This window comes from Rutidosis leptorrhynchoides, chromosome 8 (assembly GCF_046630445.1).
Source record: "Rutidosis leptorrhynchoides isolate AG116_Rl617_1_P2 chromosome 8, CSIRO_AGI_Rlap_v1, whole genome shotgun sequence".
NCBI lineage: Eukaryota > Viridiplantae > Streptophyta > Magnoliopsida > Asterales > Asteraceae > Rutidosis > Rutidosis leptorrhynchoides.
Window position 1 is genome coordinate 7,828,845 of NC_092340.1, and position 15,405 is coordinate 7,844,249.

The following is a 15,405-nucleotide window of genomic DNA, read 5'->3' on the forward strand; positions in this document are numbered from 1 at the left end:
AACCACATTTGCTCTGTTATTTTCGCTCCCAAACACGTAGAAAGTAGCAACTTGTATCACCTATTTCTAAGTCCAAACCATCCATCAAAACACTAGAAGCAATTAGGCTTTAAACTTTATTTTTGTTGGGAACTTAATCTAATAGATTTCGCCTTCTTAATTGAAATAACGATTGATTTATCCCGTTAAATCGATCCTACAAATTTATTGTTTATAATTAAGTATTAACAATGTCCTTATCCATATATTGTAGAAGGGTATGTGATATGGACTAATTAATTAGTTTGTATTACATAAGGGACAAAATAAACAACGGCGAAGTCCCCATGGTACACGAATACACGATGTTTACTATACGTACAATTAAAGACCCATGGCAACCCACGCTAGTACCCGAATCTTTTTCTATTATCTTCGTATAATAACAACATAACATTTGCATTTTGTATAATTTGCACTGCATGGGTAGCCGTCGTAATCGCAATTCTGACACATCCCAACCACCACAAGATGATCCTAGACCTACTCGACACCCGATTTACCACGGCATTCGTTGTCGAGCTGGCAAATGGGTATCTGAAATCCGTGAACCAAACAAAACAAGTCGAATTTGGCTAGGAACTTATCCAACACCCGAAATGGCAGCTGCAGCTTACGATGTAGCTGCATTGGCACTTAAAGGTACGTATGCGGTACTAAACTTTCCTGAATCTGTTTTGTCCTACACACTTCCTGAATGTCCCACTGCTGATGACATTCGTGCTGCTGCGTCCACGGCAGCTGCTGCTCGAGCTCCAACAACTAATTATCAAACTGTTGTCGGTGGTGAAAGCTCAAATACTGTCACTGAATTTGGGGACGATGACGTGTTTGGTATGCCTAATATGTTATCTGACATGGCGGAGGGAATGATGATAAGCCCACCGAGGATAATCGATAACTCGAGTAACGTTGGAACCACGAATCATCATCATTTGGGTGATGCAGGAGGTGCAAATCTATGGGACTATTGAAAAAAAAAAAAAAAAATTACTACAGTATCAATTGGTATGAATGAATAATAATGGAACGTGGCCCACTTTTTATAATAAGGTTTATTCGCTAATAGTACGGATATATATCGTTTATTGTCGGTATGGTAACTTTAAGTATTTACTGTTTTGTCTGGTTTACCTTTTTGTTATTTCATCTCCCAGCTGTTTGTTTACTGGATTTGGTTTACTATATATGAAGCTGTTAAGGTTTTAATTTTCTTGGTGAATAAGATTCACCAATTAATTAAATTAATATTTGTTATATATGAAGGGTTGCACAATTGATTTTAGTCAAAGTCACTACAAGAAATTACCCTTCATCTTGTGATGTATTAAATTGTTATTTTTCTGCTGATCTAAGGCTGCATTCAAAGCCGGTTGATTGGTTTTCGTTATCTCTTTTGGTTTTTGGTTTTTGGTTTTCCGTTTAGTGTATGATTGTTATTGTTTAACGTAAGCTCTTTCATATTGTTAGCTTTCGGTCTCTTTGTTTTACTTTTGGTTAATGTTATTCGTTTGTATAACCCGCTTTTGTTTTAGTTAGTTCCTCCTAGTTTACTCTATTCGAGCCTTGATGATTATGGTTTGGATGTATCGGTTCTCCGGATCCTTCATTTATTAATAATGAAGACATCTTGTATTTTAATAGTATCCCGTCATTTTGGGAAAAAAAAAAATATGCAAGCAATATATACTTTCTTAGGGAAATTATCAATATTATATTGTATCAGTTAGTAAATAATTCTTAGCAATACTATAATGATTGTAGCAAACAAAAACTCTATGTAAAAACTTCTTAATATCAATAAATTAAACACTCAAAGTAATCATAATCTTACAGAATCAAACAATATCTTCCAGATTCAAACAATTTCTTCCAAATTCAGGAGATCTCAAACTAATTAAACGTATAACGGAAACTCCAAAAATGCTATAACTCCTCAATATAGATAACAACTAAATAAACAAGGTTCAGTGATGATATATTTATTTTTATTGATTATATGTAAGAATAAGAACTCAGAAGTTGATCACGAAACAAAGAATGGGTTCGCAAACCCTAGAGAGCAAAATAATATCGGTGTGAAATAATCTGGAAGTGATAAATGAAAACCCTAATAGGGAGTATGATTTTCTATTTATAAGAATCAGAAAACCATAAAGAGCCCTTCAAATTCGGCAAATTACAACCATTACACTTATCATTCACCAGCAATCAACCAGCAACCCTTCAAGATCCTGTAAGCTCAAGATAGTCCCTTAACTTCTTAGCTTTACCAAAGATAACCTGATAGCACTAAACATTAATTTGATCATAACTCCTTGTAAATAACTTTGTTCAATAACAAGCTTGACACTCATATAAATTTAACACTCCATATACATGAGAATGAACAAGTAGTAGGAGCAGAGCGGAGCACGTACCTTATTTGTTACAATAATGAACACAATTAAAAGGTAGGATTAAGAATGATAACATCTCTAAGTGTTCACAATTATATTTTATGTTGTACTAATTTCATTTAGTGGAGAGAGATGTTATTTTATAGGTAATATTCCTCGATGAATATCAAGATTCAGGAAAACTAATTTTTTGAGTTAATCTGTACAGTTAACATTCATTTAATAAATATTATATCTAAATCGATGCAAATCTATGATAAAGAAGTGATTGTAACGACTCAACCCTCGTTATAACAAAAACACGACCCCATAAAAAAAAAAAATTTTCTGGGCCTGTACAACTGGACGGCTTTCAGATTTTTGGACGGCGTCCAGTACTGAAGACCTGGACGGCGTCCAGCCTTTTTGGACGGCGTCCAATTAGGCTAAAAAGTTCTGATCAGTTTTACATTACGCTTGAACGAAAAACCCGTTTCCCGATAATTTCCAGCGAAACCAATTATCACAACATATCAAAATAAGTAAAGCTAATAGATTTTCAACATCGAAACTAGTTTTACAAAATAGGGCCCACAACGGCCGTTTTACGAGTTTCGTACAAATCATGAGTTTCGACCACATTAGTTTAATTACCAAACGACACTATGAGCATGGTGTTTGGGGGTTAAACTACCCAAGTCTCGGTCAAACTCCAAAAGCTATCAAATCCCAAAAGCATCCCCTAAACAACAAGCGGGATCTCTAATCCAATCGAATGCCCTTACCCTTATCAACGCCGGAGCCTATAAAAAGATAAACAACGAGAGGGTAAGCAAAACGCTTAGTGAATGCAATAATTATACACATACATATATAATATACCTACTTGCAACCACTTACAAACATACCGCATACATGCTAGCAAAACAATTGGCTTACAATTTCAAGTATAAAGCTAGTAACCTCCAATACTGCAAGCTAGCAACAACAAAGGCATATATATATATATATATATATATATATATATATATATATATATATATATATATATATATGCTACACTACAACACATTAACCATGGTTAACCAATTGAACAAGGGAACGGTGTTTAAAGACTGTCGGAGTTCATAACAACCATTAGTGCACTTAACACGTCATACACTAACCCCACTGGTGGCATCTTAACACGTCGATACTTCACCCTAGGTGGCGTCTTAACACGTCGACACTTCACCCTGAGTGGTGTCTTAACACTTCAACACTTCACTCTTCATTTTATTTGAGGTGGCATCTTAACACGTCGATACTTCACCTCGAGTGGCGCCTTAACACATCGGCACTTCACCCGTTAATCTCTTGGAGTGGCATCTTAGCACATCGATACTTCACTCCGGATGGTGTCTTAACACATTGACACTTCACCCCGGATGGCGTCTTAACACATCGACACTTCACCCGTCATATTACTTTGAGTGGTGTCTTAGCACATTGACACTTCACTCGTCACGTGAAATGTGGTGTCTTAGCACATCGACACTTCACATCTCACGCTACAACAAATAAATACATTATATACCTACGCATATAATTATTCCACTCATCTCAAAGTCTTTTGTGAAGGATAACCGAGCTTGCAAACTTCAATGTAACGTACCTATTACATTAAGCACATAATCAATCACAAGATCAAGTTGGTCAACCAACTCACTTACCATTCTAGTGTCGTTTTGGCCCATGGTGCAATTTCGACCCATTTGCACACTTAACCCTAATATTGGGTCAACTTCGCCAAAAACCCTAACCCTAGCCATTTATGGTCTTAACACACATATAATCACAATGTTAACTCATTTTCACACTAACAAGACAACTTAGGTCATCAAAGACCCGTTTTACCCATTCGAGGTTTCCACACCCATTCGGGTCACCACATGCCCAAAAAGCACTCATTTACATAACATCTTGGTGTGCTAGTGGTTAACTACCCCATTCAAGACTCATAAACACATTTAACATTTCAAAACCCTAGGTTAGTCATCCTTTGAGCCTTCAAGACCCAAACTCACCCAAAAATCCCCAAATCACTAACAAATGGGTTTTATGTCCATCACTAGCCCAAACCCTAACCCTTAAACACATTAAACTAAGGAAAATCAAGTTTAGGACTTACCACCACAATCAAAATGTAGCTAGTGAGGAGATGAACAACTTTAATGCTCGAGCTCTAACCCGAAACAAGCTTCTTCCTCTTCTATTTGAGCTTTCTCACACTTGAACACACTCTCTCTCTAGAATTGAAGTGGATGGAGTTTGGTGGTTGTAAATGGAGTAAATGAAGCTCCACCAACTGATCTAAGGCCTTAAGTTCGGCCCCCAAGTGAAATTACCAAAATACCCACTTTAAATATCTAAAAGCACAAAAGCAGGCTCGCCAGGCAATCTGGACGGCGTCCAGAATTTTGGACGGCGTCCAGCCCTTCAATCTGGGACGGCGTCCCACCCTGTTGGACGGCGTCCCACCCTGTTGGACGGCGTCCAACATAACATGGAAAAACTGGTTCTTACAACTCTCCCCCACTTGAACCGGATTGCGACCTCGCAATCCAAGCCGCATGACAAGCAGGAAGATACACAAGAACAAACTTTTCGGGCTCCCAAGTAAACTCGGAACCTTTACTACGACGCCATTGAACTTTAAAAGTCCGAACCACTTTATTTCTCAATCTTTTGACCTTCTCGTCGAGTATAGCAATCGGCTCCTCAACATACTCCAACTTATTATTTAGCTCAATCTCGTCTAATGGTACCCATGATGAATCATCCGCAAGACACTTACGGAGATGGGAAACATGGAATGTATTATGGATCCCCGCAAGTTCTTCGGGTAATTCCAAACGATACGCAACTTCGCCAACACGAGCTAAAACTTTAAATGGGCCAATAAATCGAAGAGCTAACTTTCCTCGTTTTCGAAACCGAATAATACCTTTCCATGGCGAAACCTTAAGCATCACCATGTCACCTTCTTGGAATTCGATCATTCGCCTACGTTTGTCGGCATACGACTTTTGTCTATCTTGCGCCTTTTTCAAATGATCCCGAATCACATCAATCTTGCTATTCATCTCTAAAACCAAATCGGTACTCCCTATTTCCTTTTGTCCCACTTCACCCCAACAAATTGGAGTTCGACATCTTCGCCCATAAAGCATCTCATACGGTGGCATCCCGATACTAGTATGATAACTATTATTGTACGAGAATTCCACCAAAAGTAAGTGCTCGTCCCAACTACCACCGAAATCAATAATACACGCCCGTAACATATCCTCTAATGTTTGATTCATACGTTCGGTTTGACCGTCCGTTTGAGGATGATACGCCGTGCTCAATTTTAATTGTGTACCCATATCGTCATGAAACTTTTCCCAAAACCGAGATGTAAAACGGGTATCTCGATCCGAAATAATAGATATGGGAACCCCATGTCGAGCGACTACTTCCTTGATAAATAATTTAGCCAAGGTCTCCGACGATATCGCTTCCCGAATGGGAAGAAACAAAGCACTTTTTGTCAATCGGTCAACTATCACCCAAATTGAATCGAATTGGGTTCTCGCCGTCTTTGGTAACTTTGTGATAAAATCCATGGTAATGTGCTCCCATTTCCACTTCGGAATTTCTAACGGTTGCAACTTACCATACGGCTTTTGGTGCTCGGATTTAACTTGCAAGCACGTGACGCATTGCTCAACATACTTTACAACATCACGTTTCATGCCCGACCACCAATACTCTTTTCTTAAATCAAGATACATTTTCGTCGCGCCCGGATGAATGGAATACTTTGACTTATGTGCTTCATCAAGTAGCATTTGTCGATAATCACCCATCTTAGGCACCCACACCCTTCCTTGAAAATACAACAAACCACGCGAGCCCATAATAATGAACTCCGATTGCCCCACTATTCGTTTCGCATGCTTGTTGTGAACATAAGCCTCTATTTGAATCAAACCAAGTCTTTCAAGAAAATCGTTAGTAATAATCATACGTAACAATCCAAGTCGTAACGGCGGGTGATGACTCTTTCGACTTAACGCATCCGCGACCACATTCGCCTTTCCCAGATGATAAAGTGTCTCACAATCATAGTCTTTTACCACATCCATCCACCTACGTTGACGATAATTCAAATCTCTTTGGTTAAAGAGATGTTTCAAGCTCTTATGATTCGAATAAATCGTACTCTTGACACCATACAAGTAATGGCGCCAAATTTTCAATGCATGCACAACCGCCGCCAACTCAAGATCATGAGTCGGATATCTCGTCTCGTGTTCCTTTAATTGTCGAGAGGCGTAAGCGATGACTTTACCTCTTTGCATTAGAACACACCCGAGCCCATTTAGCGAAGCATCACAATAAACCGTCATGTCTTCCGCACCTTCCGGCAATACCAACACCGGAGCTTGACACAACTTTTCTTTTAACAATTGAAAAGCAATTTCTTGCTCGTTCTCCCAAATAAACCTCGCGTTCTTCCTCGTCAGTTTCGTCAACGAAGAAGCGATCTTAGAAAAGTCTTGGATAAACCGACGATAATAACCGGCCAATCTGAGAAAACTTCGGATTTCCGTTGGCGTAGTCGGTCGTCTCCAACTCTTCACCGTCTCTATCTTCCCCGGATCTACTTGAATACCATTTTCGTTCACAATATGGCCAAGGAATTGAACTTCCCTTAGCCAAAATTCACATTTGGAGAATTTAGCATACAACTTCTCCTTTCGCAACGTCTTTAACACACGGCGCAAATAAAGTTCATGTTCTTTCATACTCTTTGAATAGACAAGTATGTCGTCAATGAACACAATTACCGACTTGTCCAACATAGGTTGGCACACTCGGTTCATAAGATCCATGAATGCCGCTGGTGCATTCGTAAGACTAAAAGACATTACCACGAATTCAAAATGCCCGTAATGAGTTCGAAAAGCCGTTTTCTCAATATCTTCCTCACGGACCCACATTTGGTGATAGCCGGACCGTAGGTCGATTTTAGAGAAATACGTAGCACCTTGGAGTTGGTCAAACAAATCGTCAATCCGAGGCAATGGATAACGATTCTTGATCGTCTCTTTATTCAACTCCCGGTAATCGATGCACATCCGCATACTACCATCCTTCTTTTTCAAGAATAAAACCGGAGCGCCCCATGGCGAAGCACTCGGTCGAATGAAACCCTTCTCAAGCAACTCTTGGGTTTGATTTAACAACTCTTGCATTTCCGTTGGCGCCAAACGATAAGGAGTTTTAGCAATGGGGGTAGCCCCCGGAACCAACTCAATGCGAAATTCAACTTGTCTTTCCGCCGAAACACTCGGTAACTCATCCGGAAAAACGTCTTCAAATTCATTAACCACCGGAATTTCATGAATGGGTGGTGGCTCATCACGAGTATCGACAACATGGGCAAGAAAAGCCATGCCACCACTAACAAGGAAACGACGTACCCGTGCAAAGGTGCATATCAGCACAAGTCTTCTTCGCTTATCACCATGAATAATTAACTCTCCCCCACTTGGGGTCTTCACGCGAATAAATTTTTTCATGGCATGCAATATCGGCTCTATTATGATCGAGCCAATCCATACCAACAACGATATCAAAATCACCCAAAGTCATCGGGATAAGATCAATCTTAAAGTTTTCGGCACCAAAAACGACATCACAATTTTTACACACATCAACCACTAGCACCGTCTTGCCGTCCGCTATTTCGACTTCTACCGGACGACTTAACTTAGCTAACGGTCTATTAAGTTTAGGCACAAATTTTGGAGACACAAACGGAAAATTTGCACCGCTATCAAATAGAATCCTTGCCGGATTAGAATTAACCATGAAAGTACCTGAGACAACTTCGTTGGATTGTTTGGCTTCATCATTGGTCATCAAATAATTGTGACCCCTAGCTGTACCCGCCACCTTCTCCAACCTCTTAAAATTATCATGGCGCAAATCGGGACATTCCGGCCTCTTGTGCCCTACTTTACCACAATTAAAACAAGTGATTTTGTTTGCGGAGGATAGACTCGGACATTCACGAGCCATGTGACCCTTTTGTCCACAATTGTAGCACGAATAAGAGAAATCCCCGTAAGCACCCTTCTTCCCACTACTAACATTACCGGGACCCTTCTTGTTCTTTTTATTTGAAAAGTTCGAATGGCTCGAACCTTCATTCTTTCTCTTGCCTAAAGTAAAGCCACTCTTTCTTAACACAAGCGCCTCGAAGCCTTTGGCCATATCAAACAACTCATCAAAAATCTTTACCACCGTCTAATCTTCTCTTGGTAGTTGTCATTTAAGATTCGATAGAAGTCTTCCTTCAACATTTTATCATTGCCGATGTACTCCGGGAAAAATTGGGTCTTGGATAAAAACACGGATTTGAGAGTGTTCAAATCCATCGACCCTTGCCTCAAGGAACGTAACTCGTCCTTAAGCCTAGTAAGATCGGCCAAAGTTCGGTATTCTTTGAAAAATTCGGACTTGAATTCATCCCAAGTGAATTCCATGCATTGCTCTTCACCATAAACTTGGAGCTTTGCGTCCCACCACAACTTAGCATCGCCCCTCAACATACCACACCCGTATCTTGTCTTCTTCTCAGGAGGACATTCACATGTACGGAAGGCCCCCTCCATGTCGGAGATCTAACGGGCACTCTTTAGAGGGTCTCGTTCACCTTCAAAGGTGGGAGGTTGAGAATCCTTGAAGTTCTTATAGAGAAAGTCCCGTCTTCTCACATTATCTTCGTGAAGAACGGCCTTAACTTGCTCATTTACTACATTGACCAGTTGTTCGTCAATCGTATCTAAAAACATTTTCTTAACATCCTCGAGGAACTCCGCCTTTTGACGTTTAAAGATGGCCTCAACTTTGGCCATGAACTCAACGTCCTCACTCGTACTTCCGTCATTGGTGTCGTGTCCATTTCTCATCTTCATTCTATAAAACGGAAAAGATTAAACAACGAAACGAAAGGACTTAACACATATGTATACACATATACACCACACTACCCCATCTTGCTTAACATTCGTCGTACATTGCTTGTTTGACACGATTTGAACCCGTAACAATGGTAGCTAATCATTGTTACGCGAACACGTCGCACGAACTTGCTAGTACAACGCCTATCTCGCTTGATGATTGCTAACACAACACAAAACAATTAGTACAAGGTTAATTTACATAAACCTAATCACTAATCAACACCCGGTCCGACCCGTCTCCTACAAGTCCCGCATAAAGCGCATATACAATCAAGTCTAAGTCTAGGCACCTATCTCAAGTCGCCTAAATCCCTTAGACCAGGCTCTGATACCACTTGTAACGACCCAACCCTCGTTATAACAAAAACACGACCCAAAAAAAAAATTCTGGGCCTGTACAACTGGACGGCGTCCAGATTTTTGGACGGCGTCCAGTACTGAAGACCTGGATGGCGTCCAGCCTTTTTGGACGACGTCCAATTAGGCTAAAAAGTTATGATCAGTTTTACCTTACGCTTGAACGAAAAACCCGTTTCCCGATAATTTCCAGCGAAACCAATTATCACAACATATCAAAATAAGTAAAGCTAATAGATTTCCAACATCGAAACTAGTTTTACAAAATGGGGCTCACAACGGCTGTTTTACGAGTTTCGTACAAATCATGAGTTTCGACCACATTAGTTTAATTACCAAACGACACTATGAGCATGGTGTTTGGGGGTTAAACTACCCAAGTCTCGGTCAAACTCCAAAAGCTATCAAATCCCAAAAGCATCCCCTAAACAACAAGCGGGATCTCTAATCCAATCGAATGCCCTTACCCTTATCAACGCCGGAGCCTATAAAAAGATAAACAACGAGAGGGTACGCAAAACGCTTAGTGAATGCAATAATTATACACATACATATATAATATACCTACTTGCAACCACTTACAAACATACCGCATACATGCTAGCAACACAATTGGCTTATAATTTCAAGTATAAAGCTAGTAACCTCCAATATCGCAAGCTAGAAACAACAAAGGCATATATATATGCTACACTACAATACATTAACCATGGTTAACCAATTGAACAAGGGAACGGTGTTTAAAGACCGTCGGAGTTCATAACAACCATTAGTGCACTTAACACGTCGTACACTAACCCCACGGGTGGCATCTTAACACGTCGATACTTCACCCTAGGTGGCGTCTTAACACATCGACACTTCACCCCGAGTGGTGTCTTAACACTTCGACACTTCACTCTTCATTTTATTTGAGGTGGCATCTTAACACGTCGATACTTCACCTCGAGTGGCGCCTTAACACATCGGCACTTCACCCGTTAATCTCTTGGAGTGGCATCTTAGCACATCGATACTTCACTCCGGGTGGTGTCTTAACACATCGACACTTCACCCCGGATGACGTCTTAACACATCGACACTTCACCCGTCATATTACTTTGAGTGGTGTCTTAGCACATCGACACTTCACTCGACACGTGAAATGTGGTGTCTTAGCACATCGACACTTTACATCTCAAGCTACAACAAATAAATACATTATATACCTACGCATATAATTATTCCACTCACCTCAAAGTCTTTTGTGAAGGATAACCGAGCTTGCAAACTTCAATGTAACGTACCTATTACATTAAGCACATAATCAATCACAAGATCAAGTTGGTCAACCAACTCACTTACCATTCTAGTGTCGTTTTAGCCCATGGTGCAATTTTGACCCATTTGCACACTTAACCCTAATACTGGGTCAACTTCGCCAAAAACCCTAACCCTAGCCATTTATAGTCTTAACACACATATAATCACAATGTTAACTCATTTTCACTGATAATGCTAAAAACGAACATATATTTCATAGCATTATTCCTCAAGAAAGACAAGCTTTTAGTTGCAATTGTTCTATTTATAAGTGATATTCGTTTAAATAATAAAAGGTGAAGACAAAAGACAGATTCGACGAATTGAAGACGCAAACGACCAAAAAGCTCAAAAGAACAAAAGACAATCAAAGAGGTTCCAATTATTGATAAGAAACGTCTCGAAATTACAAGAGTACAAGATTCAAAACGCAAAGTACAAAATATAAAATTGTACGCAAGGACGTTCGAAAATCCGGAACCGGGACCAGAGTCAACTCTCAACGCTCGACGCAACGGACTAAAAATTACAAGTTAACTATGTATATAAATATAATATAATATATAATTAATTATATTAATTATATATATATTATATTTATAAATAAAAACCGTCGGCAGAGAAAGACTCCAAAGATGTGAGCTGTAATTTCATTCTTCGCGACTCGCGGAGTTTGAAGGCCAAAATGGCCGCGAGTCGCGGAGCCCCCAGTTTTGAAACTCCCTATAAAGCAAACCGAAATCTGATCATTTTCATCATCTTTTTCTTCTTCTCTCATATATACGTAAAATATATATATATAATTTATATTTAAATTTTAATTATAATTCTAATAATAAGGGTATGTTAGCGAATGTTGTAAGGGTGTAAGTCGAAATTCTGTCCGTGTAACGCTACGCTATTTTTAATCATTGTAAGTTATGTTCAACCTTTTTACATTAATGTCTCGTAGCTAAGTTATTATTATGCTTATTTAAAATGAAGTAATCATGATGTTGGGCTAATTACTAAAATTGGGTAATTGGGCTTTGTACCATAATTGGGGTTTGGACAAAAGAACGACACTTGTGGAAATTAGACTATGGGCTATTAATGGGCTTTATATTTGTTTAACTAAATGATAGTTTGTTAATGTTAATATAAAGATTTACAATTGGGCGTCCCTATAAATTACCATATACACTCAATCGGACACGATGGGCGGGGTATTTATATGTACGAATAATCGTTCATTTAACCGGACACGGGAATGGATTAATAGCCACTAGAATAATTAAAACAGGGGTGAAATTATGTACAAAGGACACTTGGTATAATTGATAACAAAATATTAAAACCTTGGGTTACACTCAGTCGACATCCTGGTGTAATTATTAAACAAAGTATTAAAATCTTGTTACAGTTTAAATCCCCAAATAGTTGGAATATTTAACTTCGGGTATAAGGATAATTTGACGAGGACACTCGCACTTTATATTTATGACTGATGGACTGTTATGGACAAAAACCAGACGGACATATTAAATAATCCAGGACAAAGGACAATTAACCCATGGGCATAAAACTAAAATCAACACGTCAAACATCATGATTACGGAAGTTTAAATAAGCATAATTCTTTTATTTCATATTTAATTTCCTTTATTTTATATTTAATTGCACTTCTAATTATCGCACTTTTATTTATTGTTATTTAATCGCACTTTTAATTATCGTACTTTTTAATTATCGCAATTTTATTTTATCGCACTTTTATTGCAATTTCATTATCGTTATTTATTTTACGCTTTAAATTAAGTCTTTTATTTATTTAATATTTTACATTAGGTTTTAACTGCGACTAAAGTTTTAAAATCGACAAACCGGTCATTAAACGGTAAAAACCCCCCCTTTTATAATAATAATATTACTTATATATATGTTTGTATTTTTATAAAAGTAAATTAATATAGCGTTGAGCTTTGTTTAAAAAAAGATTCCCTGTGGAACGAACCGGACTTACTAAAAACTACACTACTGTACGATTAGGTACACTGCCTATAAGTGTTGTAGCAAGGTTTAAGTATATCCGTTCTCTAAATAAATAAATATCTTGTGTAAAAATGTATCGTATTTAATAGTATTTCCTGCTAAAATTAATAACTATTTTATACCACTCCGCTACCGCATCAAGTATTTTTTGGCGCCGCTGCCGGGGATTCTTTCTAAACGCCGGAAGCGCAACGCTAATATATATAAAAAAAAAAAACGTTTTAAATATTCAAAAATATAAAAAAAAACAAAAATATAAGTATTTTTAAGATTTTGTTAAATATTTAAGTTTTATAAGTTTCTTTATTTTTATTTTAGTTTATAAAAATATAAGTTTTATTTAAATATCTTTTATTTATATAAAAACAGAAAAAAAAAAATAAATAAATAAATAAAGAAAAACGCGTCGAAGATTAAACCTGTCATCTGAATTTCTGAACCCCGCGAGTCGCGGGGTTTGAAGCTTTGAATACCGCAAGTCGCGGAGGGGACCTGACACACGAACAGGAAGCCCTAATCCTGCATTTATTACGAATTATTATTAATTATTATTATTATTAACCCTAATTATTATTATTATTATAATTTAAGTTTTATTTAATTTATATTTTAGTTAAATTAGTTTAATTAAATTGTAAAATTAGTAGTTTTATTAAATAAATAATATAAAAATAATATTTTTATAAAAATTGTAATTTTTACAACTTTTTGTATATTTTTATATTTTGTCCCTTTTTAATCGTTGTAGCGTAATATTTGTATTTTTTCGCTCATATTTAATTTTAAACTTAGTTTTTGCCATAGTCATTTTTACTCCTAGATTTTTAGGCTTTGCCGTAGAATTCCTTAAGTGCTTTTTCTTTAGACTAAGATTTAGGTACTTTAGAATTTTGCGACGCCTTTTTAAGTCTTAGTTTCTTTTTAAGTTATTTCCATTTGGGATTTAGTTTTTCTTGTAAGCTTTAATATTTTTAGACAACTTTTACCTATGTATCAATTATCATTCCAATTAGTAATCTCAATTTGCGATTATAATTTTAAGTTAGTTGTAGTTATAAGGTTAGGTTAGTCAAGTATTTTTAAGTTTTTATAAGTTTCTTTTATTTTTCCGTCACCTTTTATTTTTTCAACCATTTTTCTTTTTCAACCTTTTTCCGACGAACTCTTTTTCTTTCTTATTTCTAGCTATTCTAGTTTTAGGACATAGATTTTTATTCTACTTCTTATCTAAATTTCTTAAAATTACGAAAATTTATTTTAAGTGGTTAAATTAATAGACATCAAAATTTTCTGGTTCGTAGTAATAGTTGGATTTGTACGTGGACCGGGTTATTGGAGCCAAACAGTCCTCAATTATATTGAGACCAAACGAATCCTGCCCCTCTGCTGCATCTTTTGGCTATTCAAAACGTGGGCAAAATCAGAAAAGTCTATTGGTTGGATAACTTATTATAATTTTTCTTTCCTTTTAAAAACTAATAGGATATTCAGTGAATGCACCGAGCAAGACGTTCATCACCTTTTGTACGTTCACCACCTGTAACTAGATCAAGACATTTAGCAAATATAACCGCCGTTGATTTTTCTTTAGAATCGTCATCCAGTCGACCAAGTACTTCAGTTCAAATTTCCGATAATCCATTTTTTGAACCCGACCTCACAATTGAGAATCCGGAAAATATTCAGGAACGGTTCGTAGATCCTGAACCATTAAACTTTCCTCCGGAGCCACCAATTATTCAAACAGAGATTGTTGAGGAACGAACCATTAAATCAGAATCATCTAGTGATTCCGATTCAACAAATTCAATTATGGAGAATCTGGAACCTTTAAGTATGGAAGACCGAATGAGCGCTAAACGCACTGGCCAAGGTCACGCAATTACTCATCCAGACATTAATGCGCCAGATTATGAAATCAAAGGACAAATTCTACACATGGTAACTAATCAATGCCAATTTAGTGGTGCGCCGAAGGAAGATCCAAATGAACATCTACGTACCTTTAATAGGATCTGCACACTATTTAAAATCCGAGAAGTGGAGGATGAACAGATATATCTCATGTTATTTCCCTAGACTTTAAAGGGAGAAGCCAAAGATTGGTTGGAATCGTTACCTGAAGGGACGATCGATACATGGGACGTTTTAGTTGACAAATTTCTTAAACAATTCTTTCCTGCATCTAAAGCCGTAAGACTTCAAGCAGAAATTGTTACGTTTACACAGAAACCGAA

General features: G+C 37.5%; 1 protein-coding gene across 1 annotated transcript; it reads left to right on the forward strand.

The window, feature by feature from the left end:
• Positions 1–461: 461 nt before the first annotated feature.
• On the forward strand, positions 462–1,013 carry LOC139862767 (ethylene-responsive transcription factor ERF026-like). Its single transcript, XM_071851397.1, has one exon. It carries the CDS (start codon positions 462–464, stop codon positions 1,011–1,013), a length of 552 nt encoding a protein of 183 aa, XP_071707498.1.
• Positions 1,014–15,405: the final 14,392 nt, after the last annotated feature.